Source organism: Mizuhopecten yessoensis, unplaced genomic scaffold (assembly GCF_002113885.1).
Source record: "Mizuhopecten yessoensis strain PY_sf001 unplaced genomic scaffold, ASM211388v2 scaffold9309, whole genome shotgun sequence".
NCBI lineage: Eukaryota > Metazoa > Mollusca > Bivalvia > Pectinida > Pectinidae > Mizuhopecten > Mizuhopecten yessoensis.
The window spans coordinates 83,837-99,919 of NW_018407983.1; the positions used below are offsets into that span (position 1 = coordinate 83,837).

Genomic DNA, 16,083 nt, shown 5'->3' on the forward strand with positions numbered 1-16,083 from the left:
AAAACATACACATAAAAGTCACAGTAACTTGTTGTTATTACAGTAGAAGTTTATAGTCCATGCAATAAATCAGGGGAGGTAATCTGACAGCTCATCTGTCCTGTATCTGCAGTATTAGCCTGTCACATGTCTATTTCGCCTGTATGAATATCCTGTTACCTACCTTCCTTTCTCGCTCAGATAACATGTCGTAGCCAGGGAAGGCTGCCATTTCCTTGCTATCGTTCTCCTCATCTTCATCTTTTGATTCTGAAACAAGGAAAGTATTGAAAACATAATACAAACTGTAAGAAGGATTGCATGATAAAACCTAATTTTGTTGTTGATAGCACCTGTGTAATGCTAATTGACAGATCACTGATTTTTAACCCATCTAATCAGACAAGTGTAATCTAAAATATTGATAGGTTGCAAGCCATTTCAGGTAATCAGGACATCAAAATTGTTCTCAGTAATGTTGCAAAACACTATCAAAATAACTCTGGTCAAAACCAGTGTGGATAAGCTGCCAGTCTGGTTATCAAGAATTCCGGAGAATGAATCCCAAATTCTAGATGATTCGGTATGCTATGGTTTCGGTACTAAGAATAAAATGTTTTGGTACTTTTTGGTAAAGAAAATACAAAGCTTGAGAATCCTAGAATATGAAATCAGCAACAAGCATGACACAAAAAGCAAACAAATACAATGTTTAAACGTTGTTCATAAAGCCAAAAATCTTATAAAATAAAATATTAGAACAATTTTTGGAGAGTACCAAATGTTTAAAACCAGAACTGAAACATCTCATTACCACAGTGACAGTGTATTGAAACATCTGTAATCGTTAATCCCTGTAGCAGAGTCAATATATTTCTTGTAGAAGAGAAAAATGTTACTTTTCACCGAGAATACTGATCATGCCATGGAAGTTTTGATTCAAAGCTTATCAACACCATTAAACTTACCTTCGTCGTCTATAAGTATATCTAATTTTTCTCTGAAAAGAAAAACAACAATGTATTAGTTATGTGTTCCTCCAGATGATAACAAGAGCTTCAACTTTAAAACCTGTCTGAAATAGCTCTAACATTTCACACAAAAATATATACTGCATACCTATATACAATGTTGTTAAAAACTGACCAACAGATCTGGGATTGGTACTTTTTGTGGTATCAAAATCTTCAACTTGAATGAATTTGAAAGAAGTCGGAACATGCACATGATTCTAATTTGAACTTTATGCTTATTAATTCAGTTTAACAAGAAATATGTAACACTTTGTGTTCAGCTGCTCCAAACTTTCCCTATTAACTCGTTCACCCATGAAGACACATTTGAACCCTTCCAATTCAAAGGTTGGAATAGTTCATTATGAAATTTCAGGGGTGAATGAGTTAAGAGTTTGTAGAAAGCAAGAGTGAAGGGCAGTAGGTGACCTTTTAACAGTTAACAGACAGCACTATACAGGAGATGGAATGTAATGGCTGGGAAGGGACTAGACTTTCTCTATGACAGCTGTTAAGGGGCTAGACTTACTCTATGACGGCTGTTAAGGGACTAGACTTACTCTATGACGGCTGTTAAGGGACTAGACTTACTCAATGACGGCTGTTAAGGGACTAGACTTACTCTATGACAGCTGTTAAGGGACTAGACTTACTCTATGACGGCTGTTAAGGGACTAGACTTACTATATGATGGCTGTAAAGTTACTAGACTTGCTCTATGACGGCTGGAAAGGGACTTTACTTACTCTATTACGGCTGTAAAGGGACTTTCATTCTCTATGACAGCTGTAAAGGCACTAGACTTGCTCTATGACAGCTGTAAATGGACTAGACTTGCTCTATGACGGCTTTAAAGGGACTAGACTTACTCTATGACGGCGGCAGCTTTTTTTGAGACCATTGATCCTCTCTTGATTAGCGGCGAGCAGTTGCCCTGCAAAACACATAACCCAGCACAACTTCTGTTAACATGGAATATCTAAAGTCAACCACTACCAGTCATGATTCTGTGACTCTGATGACAGACACTGGTGGCTCATACAATTTTTCAGCCATCAGAAACACATTCAAGCTTTCACTTTGTAGCATCCAAATAAGCAAGTCTAATGTTGTGTTCTTTAATGAAACTACCCTGTGATAAAAATGGTAGTGATGATTTCTGTGTACTTGCTCTGATTTGGCCTTATACAGTGAAGGTCCATCATGATTACATACTGCCGGCAGTACTAAGACGATCCCTTGTTTAAATATAATCACTGTATCAATGAATCAAGTCTACCTTTTGAAGTCAAATTAAAAAAATATTGCCAATCACTTTTTTTTTTAAACATTCAGCATTGAGGAGGAAAGCTAAATGTACACAAACACGTAGAGTTTGGAAATTGGTGAACTGAGATATCCACAATACATACATCAGAGAAACCATATACATATTGGTGAACTGAGATATCCACAATACATACATCAGAGAAACCATATACATATTGGTGAACTGAGATATCCACAATACATTCATCAGAGAAACCATATACATAAACTTCAGTAAGCACAATAATCATTTAGAGCACTATTTAAAGTACAAAAGAGCTTAAATTAAGGTAACCACTAAAACATGTATACTTACAGTAATTGACTACTAGTTGATATATATACACTGTGCATTATAAAGGTGTAATGAAGAGTTCTAATTAATGAATTCAAAAAGTTGAAAAGGTTTGTGAACCAAAAGTTTAAACTTGTTTACAGAATTACACATTACAAACAGTCTAGTCGTGTAAATGTATGTGATGCAACAGATGGTAAGGAGCACTGTTCTAACCTTTGATTTAAACAGAAGAATTCTTCCAAACAAATGATTTTAGTGCTCAGTGAAGAAAAGTGGAAATTATGCACTAGTCTGTGAAAGCCTTTCTACATGGAGAAGTTTTAATAAGTCTGACAGACTATATACATGTACATATATTACAAAGTCTAATAATATGAATGTGTCTGAAACAAAAAAACTTTCCCATTCAATCTATAACAAGCTAGTATAACAAGGTTATAAACGTATCTACATTCTATTCTCTAACAAAACATGATTAGCAACCAATTTCTACATCATAAGAAACCATCACACGTGTCCATTAGATAGAAATGGGAATAGGATTTTATATTACTGGGGCTCATCATGTTATATGGCAGGTTCTTTAAAATATTAGACTTACATAAGGAAAATTAGGATAAACACTTATAAAATATACTACTAATCAAATATATACCCAAAGTTGTTGAAAAGAGTGCAATTTGGCAAATGGAAAAAAAATATACTGCCATGAAACATCAACTTACTAGATTCACTTCTTAGCAACTTGGGAGTGAACGCGACACTCACCAGCTTTTTCTTATTGTCTCTCTTCTTATCTCGTTTGAATTTTTCCTCTTCAAAGTGCTCTATATCTGTGAAAAAGAAAAAGGTAACAATGTTGGCAGTTTTGCTTTCAATTCGATCAGCTTTCATAGTGAAAAGTCTATAAAATGACCATCAACTCTGCGTGCTGTAAATTTTGCTCAGTTCTTAATGTATTTCTTATGGCTTTATTGTCTTCTTTAATGGCAATTTCCTTTGACATAGTCTACAAACAAAGCTTGTTTCCATATAATGAAAGGGTGCAAGTATGGTTATTTTGGGAGTGTAGTTTCTGGCTTTTCTTTATGAAATGCATATTCCCTGCCTCTGCCTCAAGAAAAATAAAATAAAAAAATGTTGGTATATTTTGTGTAGGCCTAAGCATATTTAAACTATATAATCTCTTGAGCATGAATATTACAATTAATGAATAATTTCTCACCATCAAGTTTTGTGATTCCATTTTTCCTGTATCGCATGACAGACTTTATTCTGGATTTAAGTTCTTTTTCTTCTGCAAAAAATAAATAATTAAAAAAAATGTTTTTAAACAAATTACTTCTGTGATTACCTTTTACATTATACAATTGTTAATGCTCAATCATTGAAGTACAGTCTAAATACAACCACATAATAAGTAAAAATTTTGGATATATGCAAAGTGCACACAATTTTTCTCAGTATATAGTGTATAACCCCAAAAATAATCCTTCTTATTCCTCAAATACTTACTCTGAATATTTTCGAGAAAAGCCTCATGTTCTGCTAAAGAATGAAATTGTGAAAACACTTTTATTTTTTCCTGCAGATCTCTGAAAAAAAATCAATAAAAAATGTGTCATATCTTATACATTGCAAGGTGCAAAAGCTACAGACTTAAAAATACTTGCATTGTCTTCCTCACATTTTGAGAGCATTATTCTCTAGTTATGGTTGCTGCTTGAATATTTTTACTGATCAAATTTTCATTTATCAAAATATGACAGAAGAGGAAATAATCAAATCATTTATCAAAAGGAGCACTAGAAAATATCCAGTGACGGAAGCAAATAAAATGTAGAAATTCAAACAGCGTTGTGACATCAGTGCTTACTTATCCTCCTTTGACACTTTCTTCTTTGGCGTTTGACATTTTTGTTTGCCCAGCGTTGTTGCTGCTTGTATTAAGTTGAACTCTCGTGCTACACATTTCCGTCTTTCCCGCTCTTTTAACCTTGTCCTATATCTGTCGACTTGTGCTAATTTAACAGCTGTTCAAAATCAAGAACATGTTTATAGTAAACTTACAACTCAAATTATACAAACTCTTATAAGAAAATAATTAACATCTGTTTAAGTATGTATGGCAATTGAAGGTTTTCTAACATGCAATGATACAGTGTGAAGAATCTTTCAATAAATAATAAACAATCAATGATCAATTGATAGCTGGGCAGGGATCACTCTGGCTCTGAATTGGGAAATTAATTTACTAATTGACATTACAGAGAGCAGTAGTGTGTTTCAGCATCATTGGCTGTGATTCCACTTGGTTTTAGTAAATTTGAAGGGCATTCTCACATCTTTTTATCACTTTAAGTACACTAGTTGTACACCAACAAGCAATGACAGGGAAAAGGTATGATATGGCTTTCAGTGTTATTCTATAATCAAATAGATATGATTTTAGACAAATTCCTCCAAATATGGACCCTACATATAATCACCAATATGTTTAAGACTGCATTAGTTTATCGCGATCTAACCCAAGTTGTTGTTTATGAAATTAGGTTGGAACTAGTAATCTATTGCTGCTTTCGAGCGAGCCTCGTCAAAGCCTTGCAAGGCCTGCATAAACATTTGCAGGTCCACCAGGATTTATACCCAAAAATGTTACATTTAAAAACAGACGAACTAGTTGAACTGGATACGCGAAAGGTGCACCAAGTCTTTTATAAATAACTTCAGAGCCAAAAGTTACTCACCAACATCTATATCCTCATCATCATAATTATTTGCTAGACTACTGACTAGAGTTTCTGCCTCATTATCGTGTTCCTAGAAAAACAAATGATGTAATAATATATTTTAAGTGATTTTGTTGAAATCATGATGTAGCAATGAATGATGCTTATAGGAAGTATTGGTAATCCAGGCCGAGACTATTTTTTCAATATATGTTCATGTTTCTATAATTTCAAAGTAACAGATTTTTATTTACTTTTCTTTTTTAATTTACAACATGAAACAGTAAGACTGATAAGAACTATGTCATTCCTAAATAATCCTGATGATTATGCAAGGAGCACATCTTTACCTATATCTATAACCAATCTGAACTTGATTAGGATGAGAGTAAACTTTGAAATACTCTTCTTTCTAAATATGAAGCAAGAATACAGAGATAGCATAACAGTTCTGTATTTAATATAAAGTTTGTCTTTTTATATTGCACTTAGCTATGACATCCTACCCGTTCAAAGTCATCTCTATAGGGCATATATCCTAGTTCATGCTGCTCCTGTATATTCAGATCCAAAGGACTGATGGGCACTGTAATACTCGGTGACAAAGGACCTGTAAAATGTAAAACATATGACATTCAAAGATATTGCTGTTATCTTACATAGTAAAAGATATTTCTTCATTAGATTGAAATATATCATTCTAGATGGGCTTTCTTTTGCATTATCTAAGAAGACATTTAGAGCATTTTTAAAATATTTCTTTGTCACTGATTTTTCCCCCCCATCAACTCAATCACATCAGGGAAGTTGAGCTTAAAAGTGTAAGTGGTATTTAAAAAGCAACATCTCTTTCAGTAGTATCCCTTTTTAAGTTATTATTTGTATGCCAGTAGGAGGTAATTTTTTTCAATATATAAAGTTTGTATAAGATAGGAATGATGACAGCAAATTTAGAACATTTTTGTTAATCTGGTGAAAAGTCATGTGACTTATATAACACATTGGTTCTTACCGCCATCTGGACAGGAATGATCGGTCACATTGCTGCCAATGGTATCAACACACAAGATCTCTGTAAAATAACAAATAATAAATAGAAAGGTCAACATTTTTACTTCTTTCAAGTATATATGGAACAAAAACATAAAACGCAAAGAGATGCTGTTTCAGTTTGAGTGTGTTCTGTGACATGTTATTCCACCAAATGTTCCAAACAATTTTACATAAATTGGTTGTCTGAAGTTGTTCTGATATTTGTGAAATTCCATAGTAAATAAAGTAAATGATGACAACATTATCATGTGACAATTTTGAAACTGAGGCATCACGTGGGTGGTCGTGTGGCTCATTGGATTGCAGCTTTCAAAAAGTATTATTTACCTCTACCAATCGTTCCTTGTATAAAGAACTTGACATAATGTTCCTCACATTCTGTAAAAGAAGGAAAACATTTCATTCAGAAAAACATTTCATTTTAGTAGAGTAAAATAATTTGTAAATATACCATTTGTGGGTCTCGTATCTAAGCTAGTACTGTCTCAACTTTAACAAAGGACTTCCATATCAAAACTGTGATAATACTGTCCATGTAGAATCAAACAGTGTGACGGAAACTGTGTATTGTAGTTGGGTTGGAACACTACAGTAAGTAGGTCAGAGGAAACCATCCGCTTCGGGGAAGCACAATTTCAGCAAGCAGAGCATCGTCAGAAAATTCATAAGAATATTTTTTATTAATTGTATACTCACAAAATACATACATTGTTGTAGTTTTCACATACATATGGCTAGTTAAGAAAGTATCGAAGTGAATGCTTTCTCTGCCTATTAGTTGGCGAACCAAAAAATGGCGTCACTACGGTATGAATGAAAATGCTAGGGGTCGCTGCCAAAAACATTTGCACTGCTGTGTATACAATTTGTGGAATACCTCCCCACTGCCAAATAAACAACAGCTAAATAAATCAAAATTAATTAGCTGATTAAACCGACAATAACTTTTTATCTTTTGAGAATCCAAGAAAAAATTTAGAAAGTGTTTTGTTCAGGAAGACTTCTTCTTTTCATATCAAAAGAAATTTTTGATATATCGCTTACCTTTCCAGAACTACAGGTGAGAAAAGGTGAGTTTTGTGTGTATTTTGTATGTAATAAAGATAATTTACATCTAATAAACAGTTTGTTATTTATTATTATCACCTGGAAAACAATTCTAAGTTTCATAATCGAAAGTACTGAGTATTCTGTCGTAACAGTCGTCCACATATCGTCGTCAAAAAGAAGAGAAAAACAATTAATAGGGTCGCCGTCACCTGGAATGTATCTTTGTTCAAACCGGGCCGTCCCGTGAATGGGGCATTTATGGAGGTACGCTGTGTTGTCTTAGTCTTCAGGAATGTCTACGTCTTTATCCGATTGATCAAAGTCAATTTCTGCGTCACGTAGTAAATCTTATGGTCCGAATCCCTCAAAGTCATTGTCGCTGTTGTTCCTGTCAAATATATCGCCGATAATCTGCAGTCGTTCGTCTTCTGTATAGTCAGTTCGTCGTCCGCCATTTTGTCGCGCTGTCAACAAATTCTTGATTTTCTCACCACAGTTCCGTACATAAAACGGCATGTTTTGCGGAACGACATATGCCGCGCTTGGCAGTGCATGTTTATAAAAACGACATATGCTGCACTTGGCGGGATAAGGGTTAAAACTTTGATTGTACTTTGGAAAACCTGTGCATTACTGATTAGCATAAACCTTCGATTTGAACAACGATTATAGGTGTTTTCATGTTTTGTTTCTTAAACATAAAGGACTCATTCAGAAAAACATAATTATATTACACTTTATTGAAAATACAACAAATGCCATATTGACCCGATTTTACAGGATTTAGTGACATCATTGTTAAATCACAACATTCTGTATTGCAGTATGGTATATTTCACACTGACACTATCTTTTAATTGTTGTCTTATTCACTTAAAGAAATCCTATGCGAGGCTAAATTATACTTTCTATATGCTGAAGACATACCTGGTCCTTTTCTGGATTCAACATGGTTAGCTACATCCTCCCTGTAAAAAGCCAAGAACATGTTTGTATTGTTCGAAGAACAAAAGCTGTTGAATTTGAAAATGAAAGTGGCAACAGCATAGAAATCAATATTAAAATAATTATAAATGGGTAATTTACAACAATGATTATTTTCCTGTGTATCAATCCACTTTTTCATAGTGAAGCATAAGCTTCTATTAGTATGATTTTATTATTATTTTGTAAGTTTAATTTGACAGACAGCATTTTTGTAAACCCCTGGTCAAAAAAACTTACACAATTTTGTGTTATATCTACTCTCTACACTACATAAAATATGCAGTAATACTATGGAACTACTATTTTGCTATAATAAAGATCATAGAACTGAAAAGCTTTCCCCTTACCAGTTGCCGAAACCATACTGTTCCACAGCATCCAGAAGCATCATCTCTTCAACCAATGACCATGGGTTTGGAATGTCAAATGCACCAACAGATGTGTCATCATCTCCCTGCAATAACCATACCAACAAGAGTTGAAACCACCTCTCTTAAAATAACACACATCCCTGTACATGTATTATCTACATCAACCATGGAATACATTTTTGGTTCTATCAAAATTGTAACAAAAACAAATGAGATAATATGTTATATCGCAGCAACATGTTTTAAGTCTGGTGAACTATTTGTGTGGAGACATCAATCTTGACTATGTTAAGTTGTTAACCTATTTATTTACAATTTAAATAACTAATGTACAAGTTTATTTTATTCAAATTACATATATATAAATTCAATTACCCTAATTTAAAACAGGAACTTGTATATGTCTTATCTGAGGGTTGAAATTTAGGGTGGATATAACACGTTGAGGGTGCTTGTTTAACTTGTTAGGCACAATATATGAGGTGCATATATACAGACATATACTGAAAATTCTACAATTACAGCTAACAAACAGATCATGTTCTAATAAGACTGGGCGACATCTGCCAGAAATTATTTCATGACGGATCAGACGAAAATCGGTCATGTTGTTGTGACCTATTTAAGTATTTTAAGTTGGTGCGACAACATCAAGGATTGCTTTTTATTGTATCATGACACCCACTTCGTATTTAGAGACAGCTTTATAATTTCTTTTGTATGGTTAATCAATTTATTCTAAAACAAAATATTTAGGTAAAGGAGATTCCTTAGCACTCGAGTGCGGGAATTCCCAATGCTTCCGGCTTTGGGGCACCGGTGGGGAAATCCCACTTACCGCAATGTGATAATCATGGTCACGTTTGTGAGTTCCACTCTCTGCTCCACACGAAAAGCACTGAAAATAAATGCAAATTAAATGAAAAATATGTATGCAATAAAAGGGAAACATTATATATTATAATATTCAAAGATTCGACTGGTTATAATGCTGACCGACTCTGAACAAAATGCACGCTACTACGTCATATCTACCTGTAAACAAAGGTCAAAGTCTGGGCATTCAGAGCACTTGATTCTAAACCCCGAAATATCCCCCTCGCAGTAATTGCAATGGTACTTTGCCATTCCTTTGCAACCTCCCGATCTCTTCACCCATTCAGCTGTCAATAAAATTTCATTTTGGGATCCGAATCTTCAGGAAAACGCAAATATTTGGCCCTAGACCACATCTTTTGTCTTTTCAAGCATTCGTGACGTCAGAGCCATCCCATCATTCCACATTTAGGTTACTTCCGGCATGTAGCTAGTCGCGATCTGTCGAGAAGGGCACGAGTTTCAGAAACAACAGTATCTCTAAAACGTGCCTCCATTGCGCTGCTTATTCGTGTATATATTTTTAACGAAAATCTCAATCGTCAGTTGCTGTTATAAATCTGCAGGACGGCCTGAAGTAATAATGTTGGTCGCCGAAACGGGGCTTTTCTACATGGATATTGATAGGTTATTTTTCCAACCAAAGACATATTTTTGTGTGAAAAATATCTTAATATATGCTAGTTGACCAAAACGATTCAATCGTTTATTTTACTAAAATGAGGTTATGAAAGACTACTTATAATTTAACTGGTTTTTCCTACACGTCATTGAATTCAGGATAGGTCCAAACATGAAACTAAACTCGTCCAAGGACATGTAGATCTCTAGATCTATTTATAGATAGGATGTATCTGCTGTAAACCCATTTTTGACGTAAAAAAATAAATAGTAAGCCCGTTAAACGTCTGTACCCGGAAAGGAAAATTGCAACGTCAAGACTGGGTTTCTAAAGGAGATCTCTAAAGTTCTGACAATCTTTTTGAGCACGGTTAACATAGAATAGATCCCTCAGAGTACCCCTCTATAGTATACAAATATATAGTATAGACCAATTGAAGCAACTAACAATCGCGATATAATTCAATTCAATGATTTATATTGTTCCATATTCCGACAGTTCATGAACATCGTTTTGGATATTTTGTTCGTTACTTGTTTTCATAGACAAAAACACACATACATATTAATACATACATACATAGAGAAGAATAAATATATATATCCTTACTTTGTAAATATATATATATACTTAATTGTTGCTATATACATTGTATAGGATTTTTAAAAAATTGGTCTGGAGTACGTATTCTCGAGTGTCAGCTAGGATTTTTTCAAATCTTTACCCATAGAGGATTTGAATTATAAAAATATTTTACCATAATTCCCATGTTTTTTTTTCCAAACTTTTAAATTTTACCCCTATACGTTGGGCTATTATACTTTGTCAATCTCATGTTTATTAAATGCATATTTCAAGTTCAGTCATACTAGGATTTCTGTTTCTTTCTGGAGCTAAAGTAGATGAGGAATTTAGCATGAGTCATGATGTTATTAGTCGGAATAGATTTTTGAAATTCAAAAGTTTTGCCAAAAAGTATAATATTTTCCTTTATTTCAAATGTACACACACAGGTTAGAATTGATCTCTCATACCCCTCTATTATACACACGCAAAGTCACCTACATAAATATGAACAATTTAAGCATAGTATAGAAAATCAATTTTGATATATTACCCACCGCAAACGAATTTCGGGAAAGATTATAGTGAGAATCACCATGTCCGTCTGTTGTTCATGAACATCTTATTGAACTTGTTCGTGACTTGCTGTAATTGGCACAGTGAAAGTGATTCATATCAGATGTACATGATGGAAGGAGTTTGCATTTTAGCTATATTTCAGGGAGTTATGGCCATTGAAACTTTCCGTTTTGCTCCGGAAACCTTGTATGTAACTTGGCACAGGGTTAGAACATAACATCAAGGGATTTGTGATTTGAGTAGTATACCCCTGTAAACAAAGTTTGAATACGTGGATAATATGAAGCGGGGTACATATCTTATGATGTGCGAGCTCGGTCAAAATTAATTGCAGCACACCGGCCGAGATGCTACAGATTGTGAAATTGTTACTTCAGGTTATGGATATGTTTCAGTAAACTAGATGTATACATTGGAGAAAATGACGTTGGTAATGCTTACCTGTTGACACTAGCTACGAAGTTTAAAAGGGATTTTTTTCTTAGTCTGAAAATGTCATTACATGTAATGATGCGTTTATGTCTCTGGTGAACGGAAGCTGTAAGGGGACAAAATATCGACCAAAGACAAGACCATGTTTCAACACACAGGAAACTACCCATACCTACTTAAATTAACAACTTATTTGTATCATGTACGTGAGGACATTTCTTGGTATTCTGGTTATCGCACGCATGCATCGTAAACTACATGTTGTCGTTCTGCAGTATACCGTACATTCATTGATGTCAGAGAAAAATGACCCTGCTCATCAAGTATATGGCATGCCGTATGGAAAATAAATAAAGACATGCACTGAACAAGGATAGCGCCTTGCGGTTCAAATCCTTCGCTGACATTATGCAGAAGTATGAACCCTACATTTTACTTCGATTTTTCTTCTTGCAGGAATTGGGGGGTCATTTAGCTTTTGTTCGCTCTCGATAAGCTTTTTGTTTTTCCGCTTTACTTTTTGTCATACCTGGATATGATGAGAAAAAAATAAAACCAAAACGAAATGTAAAGAAAGGCATTCGGGTTTTTTCAATAGTTAATATGTGCTCACATCTCACTTTTGCCATGTCCGTAGGTATTAAAATGTTTTCAGCGTCTTAGGTTACTCATTTAAGTCCTTAAACTGATACGTCACAGACAGGTTACACAAAATATTGGTGTTACGTATCACTTTTCATCGAATATATTCAATTCAAATCAATTCAACATGTTATTGCTCATTTTTAGTTACATAGTAACGTGAAGGCAAATAACAAAACAACAAACAGAGAAAGAAACTTTTTGAACAACATATAACCTACACAAACGCCAGTATATATATAAATTCAAATAACCAAGTCAATTTTGTCTGCGAAACTAATGCACCCATATACATTACATGTTTTCCAAGTGATATGTGATCCTTTATTTTACATATCGCACCCCTTTCTTTAACAAACTTTCACCAATTAATCATTTAAGATTTATTTATAACAGTTTGACTTATTTGAATATCTACAATAATGACGCACACAACTTACCCAATACAATGTATTCAAGCCTATTGATTTTCTAATATCAAGCTAGTTGATGCAAGGATATAGCTTGTGAAAGGTCTTACTTCACCGACATCAAGGACCCAGATTCTATGAAGTAACGATTTTAGAACTAATTTCAACGTATCTGGTTGACAACACTGCAATATTAAACTCACTCTGTATTCACGTTAAATGTACACGCTGTACAACAAAAAGGTACTCCAGTTTTATCGTGTAAGCTATAAGAAAAATCCCTACGGCAATGAGTACAGCTTTAGTAATGTCGATTGATTTATGCGATACCTTTAGTCAGTATACCAAGATGTCTTAAAGTTATTTTCATCGATAATACATATCTGTATAATGGGTGCTTCTTTTAGTAACGTATCTGGCAAAACAGTTTGCGACGGAGGTTAATCGTCAAAAATTCATAGTTTAGCTTAAATTATTGATATTGAACTAATTAAGTTTTGTTAAGACATAAGTAAACTTAAACTATGAAGGAAAAATATTAATTTCAACTAAATCGAAAAATACAAACCTTTTGGTATCAGAAAAAGTGACGTGACAACGATGATTCGAGTATTTTGGCATGTTCATGTACAATTAATAAAAACATATTGTACGTTTTCATTAAATTTAGTTTTTTGTTTTTGAAAAGCACATCAATATGAACCGTGAACTATGTATTTACGTATTGTCTGTATTATAGGTAGTGGAAGGATCACGCTACACGAGTTTCGGTTAATGGCGCAGTATAAATGAGAATTGGCGAATTGGCAATCAGTTTAAAAAAATGTATTTTATTTGAGTAAGTTGGTTCTGTACATTGTCATGGAGATGGTTGGGGGAAAAGTACTTGTACATTTATTTGATTTAACCATATGTTATTGCCATAATGCAACTGGATTGGGCACAAGTTATGCAACTTATGTAAAGCACTTTCCATAAAAAAAAATACAAAAAAATTACAAGATAGCACACTAAAAATACTTTACAAATAAGGTAGCCAATGACAAGTTGTCGTGCATGCGTTCACTCATTCTCACACCCATACACACACACACGCACACACATACACACACACGTTTATATGTATATATATAAACATTTGAGAGAGAGAGAGGAGGAGGAGGAAGGGAGGGGAGGAGAGTACGGAATATTAATATCCAAGTCTAAATGTAATATAAATGATATCAGTCCATGTGGTTGCTCTTTCTCCATACAAACGGAACTAGTGATAATCAGTTCGCTGTTCATAACGTTCTTCTGTTCAATTGTTCATCACTTCCCGTGCTAATAACTTCCTCCTGTTCACTCCTAGTCTGCTGGTATTCCGTTTCAACTAGTCCGCTTACACAGAGAAGTTTCACCATATAGCGACTGTATATATATGTTATAATTATCGAACATTGATAGACATATGGATTCTGAATGTTTTCTGAACGTGAAAGAGAGAGAGAGGGAGAGAGGTAGTAATTAAAATCGATTAGAACCATGAATGTATTGCTGAGTGTGCATGGGCATTTTGTACCGCCAAAAAGAGGTAGGTTCAGGGTAAGAGGTATAGGTTCAGGGGAAGGGGTAGGTTCAGGGTAAGAGGTATAGGTTCAGGGTAAGGGGTAGGTTCAGGGTAAGAGGTATAGGTTCAGGGTAAGAGGTAGGTTCGAGGAAAGAGGTAGGTTAAGGGTAAGAGGTATAGGTTCAGGGTAAGGGGTAGGTTCAGGGTAAGAGGTATAGGTTCAGGGTAAGGGGTAGGTTCAGGGTAAGAGATATAGGTTCCGGGTAAGAGGTATAGGTTCAGGGTAAGGGGTAGGTTCAGGGTAAGAGGTATAGGTTCAGGGTAAGGGGTAGGTTCAGGGTAAGAGGTATGTATTTGTTAAGCTCACGATAAAGTTTAACTCTTTGTTTTACATAATTATTGCAATTGAAGAAGAAATGGTAGGTGTCTTCAATAGGGAAGCCACATGTACACTGTTGATCATCAACGAAATTAAATCGGTATGTCGTCTTTTTTAAAGCAATTGAATGGTTTCTTAATTCTGTATGAAAATTATTATTTTTCCTATAACCAAAGAAATAGTAATTAGGTAAATGTGTCAAAAAGGTAAATGGCAGAAAACTGCCTGTATTTCCCTAAGTCAGCATTTTTGAAAACGGAAAAAAATATTGATGTTTTTGCACGTTGGTATGTTTTTCTCTTTTACTAATTACGATTTGTTTCATACTTACAAAGATCCTGGACAGTCAGGTATGCACCCCTTCTCAACCCCACATTGTATAGTTGGGGTATGAAGTATTGGCTTTCCCCCCCAGTCTGGTTCGAACACACTCTTGGTAAATTACAATTTGCGTTTAGCTCCATTACATTGATTCCATACATCTTTTAAAGATCCCCGCACCGCTGCCAAAATTGTTTGGGTTTGGTTTGGTTGAGTATTGTTTAACGTCCTATCAACAGCTATGGTCATTTAAGGACGGCCTCCCTTGTGTGCAAGATGCATGCGTGTAGTGTATGCGTGCGTTTTGGGAGGCGGTAATATGTTCGTGTTTGACTCCTTGTGATAGCGCGGAACTGATGCCGACTTTATAGTGCTACCTCACTGAAACCTACTGCCAAAGACATCCAGCAGGACAGCCGACCCTGTAACTACGCACTAGAAAGTCTTTTTTTTCCCCGGCACAAGTATTGCTTTGATAAGTAATTACTGAAAAGAAATCTATACTTTGCGGGACTTTTATGAAAGATGAAATTAACAAAATGTTTGTTGAACTATTGCTCAGCCTTTGCACCGTAATGGGAAGATACAGGCAGGGGTCCAGGTTTTCGAAGAACTGTACGTAAAATGAAATTGTTGATTATCCGAAAATGAACAGCTGTTTTCATGTGTTTTAAGTCTACTTCATTTGATGATTATATAAAACCCCAACACATGCAGTTTTCACTTCAAACAATAATTATGAAAATATTTGAGAAAATAAGATCGTCTTCAAATAACATTATGTAAAGAACTGGAAGGGAATAAACATGATGCCTGGGTATGTTATATTCAGACCGGCACCTATAGTTTTCTATATTCTGTTGAGTTCAAAGGTCAACTTTGGGGGTGGTGATTCAAAATTAATGTCAATAAACGATTTGG

At 34.7% G+C, this 16,083-nt stretch overlaps 1 protein-coding gene across 1 annotated transcript; it reads right to left on the reverse strand.

Moving 5' to 3' along the window:
• Window positions 1-130: 130 nt before the first annotated feature.
• LOC110457759 (transcriptional adapter 2-beta-like) lies at window positions 131-10,064 on the reverse strand. Its single transcript, XM_021509144.1, has 15 exons — window positions 9,824-10,064; window positions 9,627-9,686; window positions 8,765-8,871; window positions 8,358-8,398; window positions 6,708-6,758; window positions 6,340-6,399; window positions 5,834-5,937; window positions 5,346-5,418; window positions 4,475-4,631; window positions 4,114-4,193; window positions 3,824-3,895; window positions 3,367-3,431; window positions 1,862-1,926; window positions 948-979; window positions 131-249 (listed from the first exon to the last, which is right to left on the reverse strand). Exons 1-15 carry the CDS (start codon window positions 9,914-9,916, stop codon window positions 131-133), a joined length of 1,179 nt encoding a protein of 392 aa, XP_021364819.1. The 5' UTR covers window positions 9,917-10,064.
• Window positions 10,065-16,083: the final 6,019 nt, after the last annotated feature.

Bases quoted from the DNA above. Each gene is read 5' to 3' on its own strand.
- LOC110457759 (XM_021509144.1), bottom strand. From the start codon at position 9,916: ATGGCAAAGTACCATTGCAATTACTGCGAGGGGGATATTTCGGGGTTT. The intron at 8,399-8,764 runs GTAAGGGGAAAG...GGCTTTTTACAG, and splicing joins CAGTATGGTTTCGGCAACTG to GGAGGATGTAGCTAACCATG. The intron at 250-947 runs GTAAGTTTAATG...TCCTTGTTTCAG, and splicing joins TATACTTATAGACGACGAAG to AATCAAAAGATGAAGATGAG.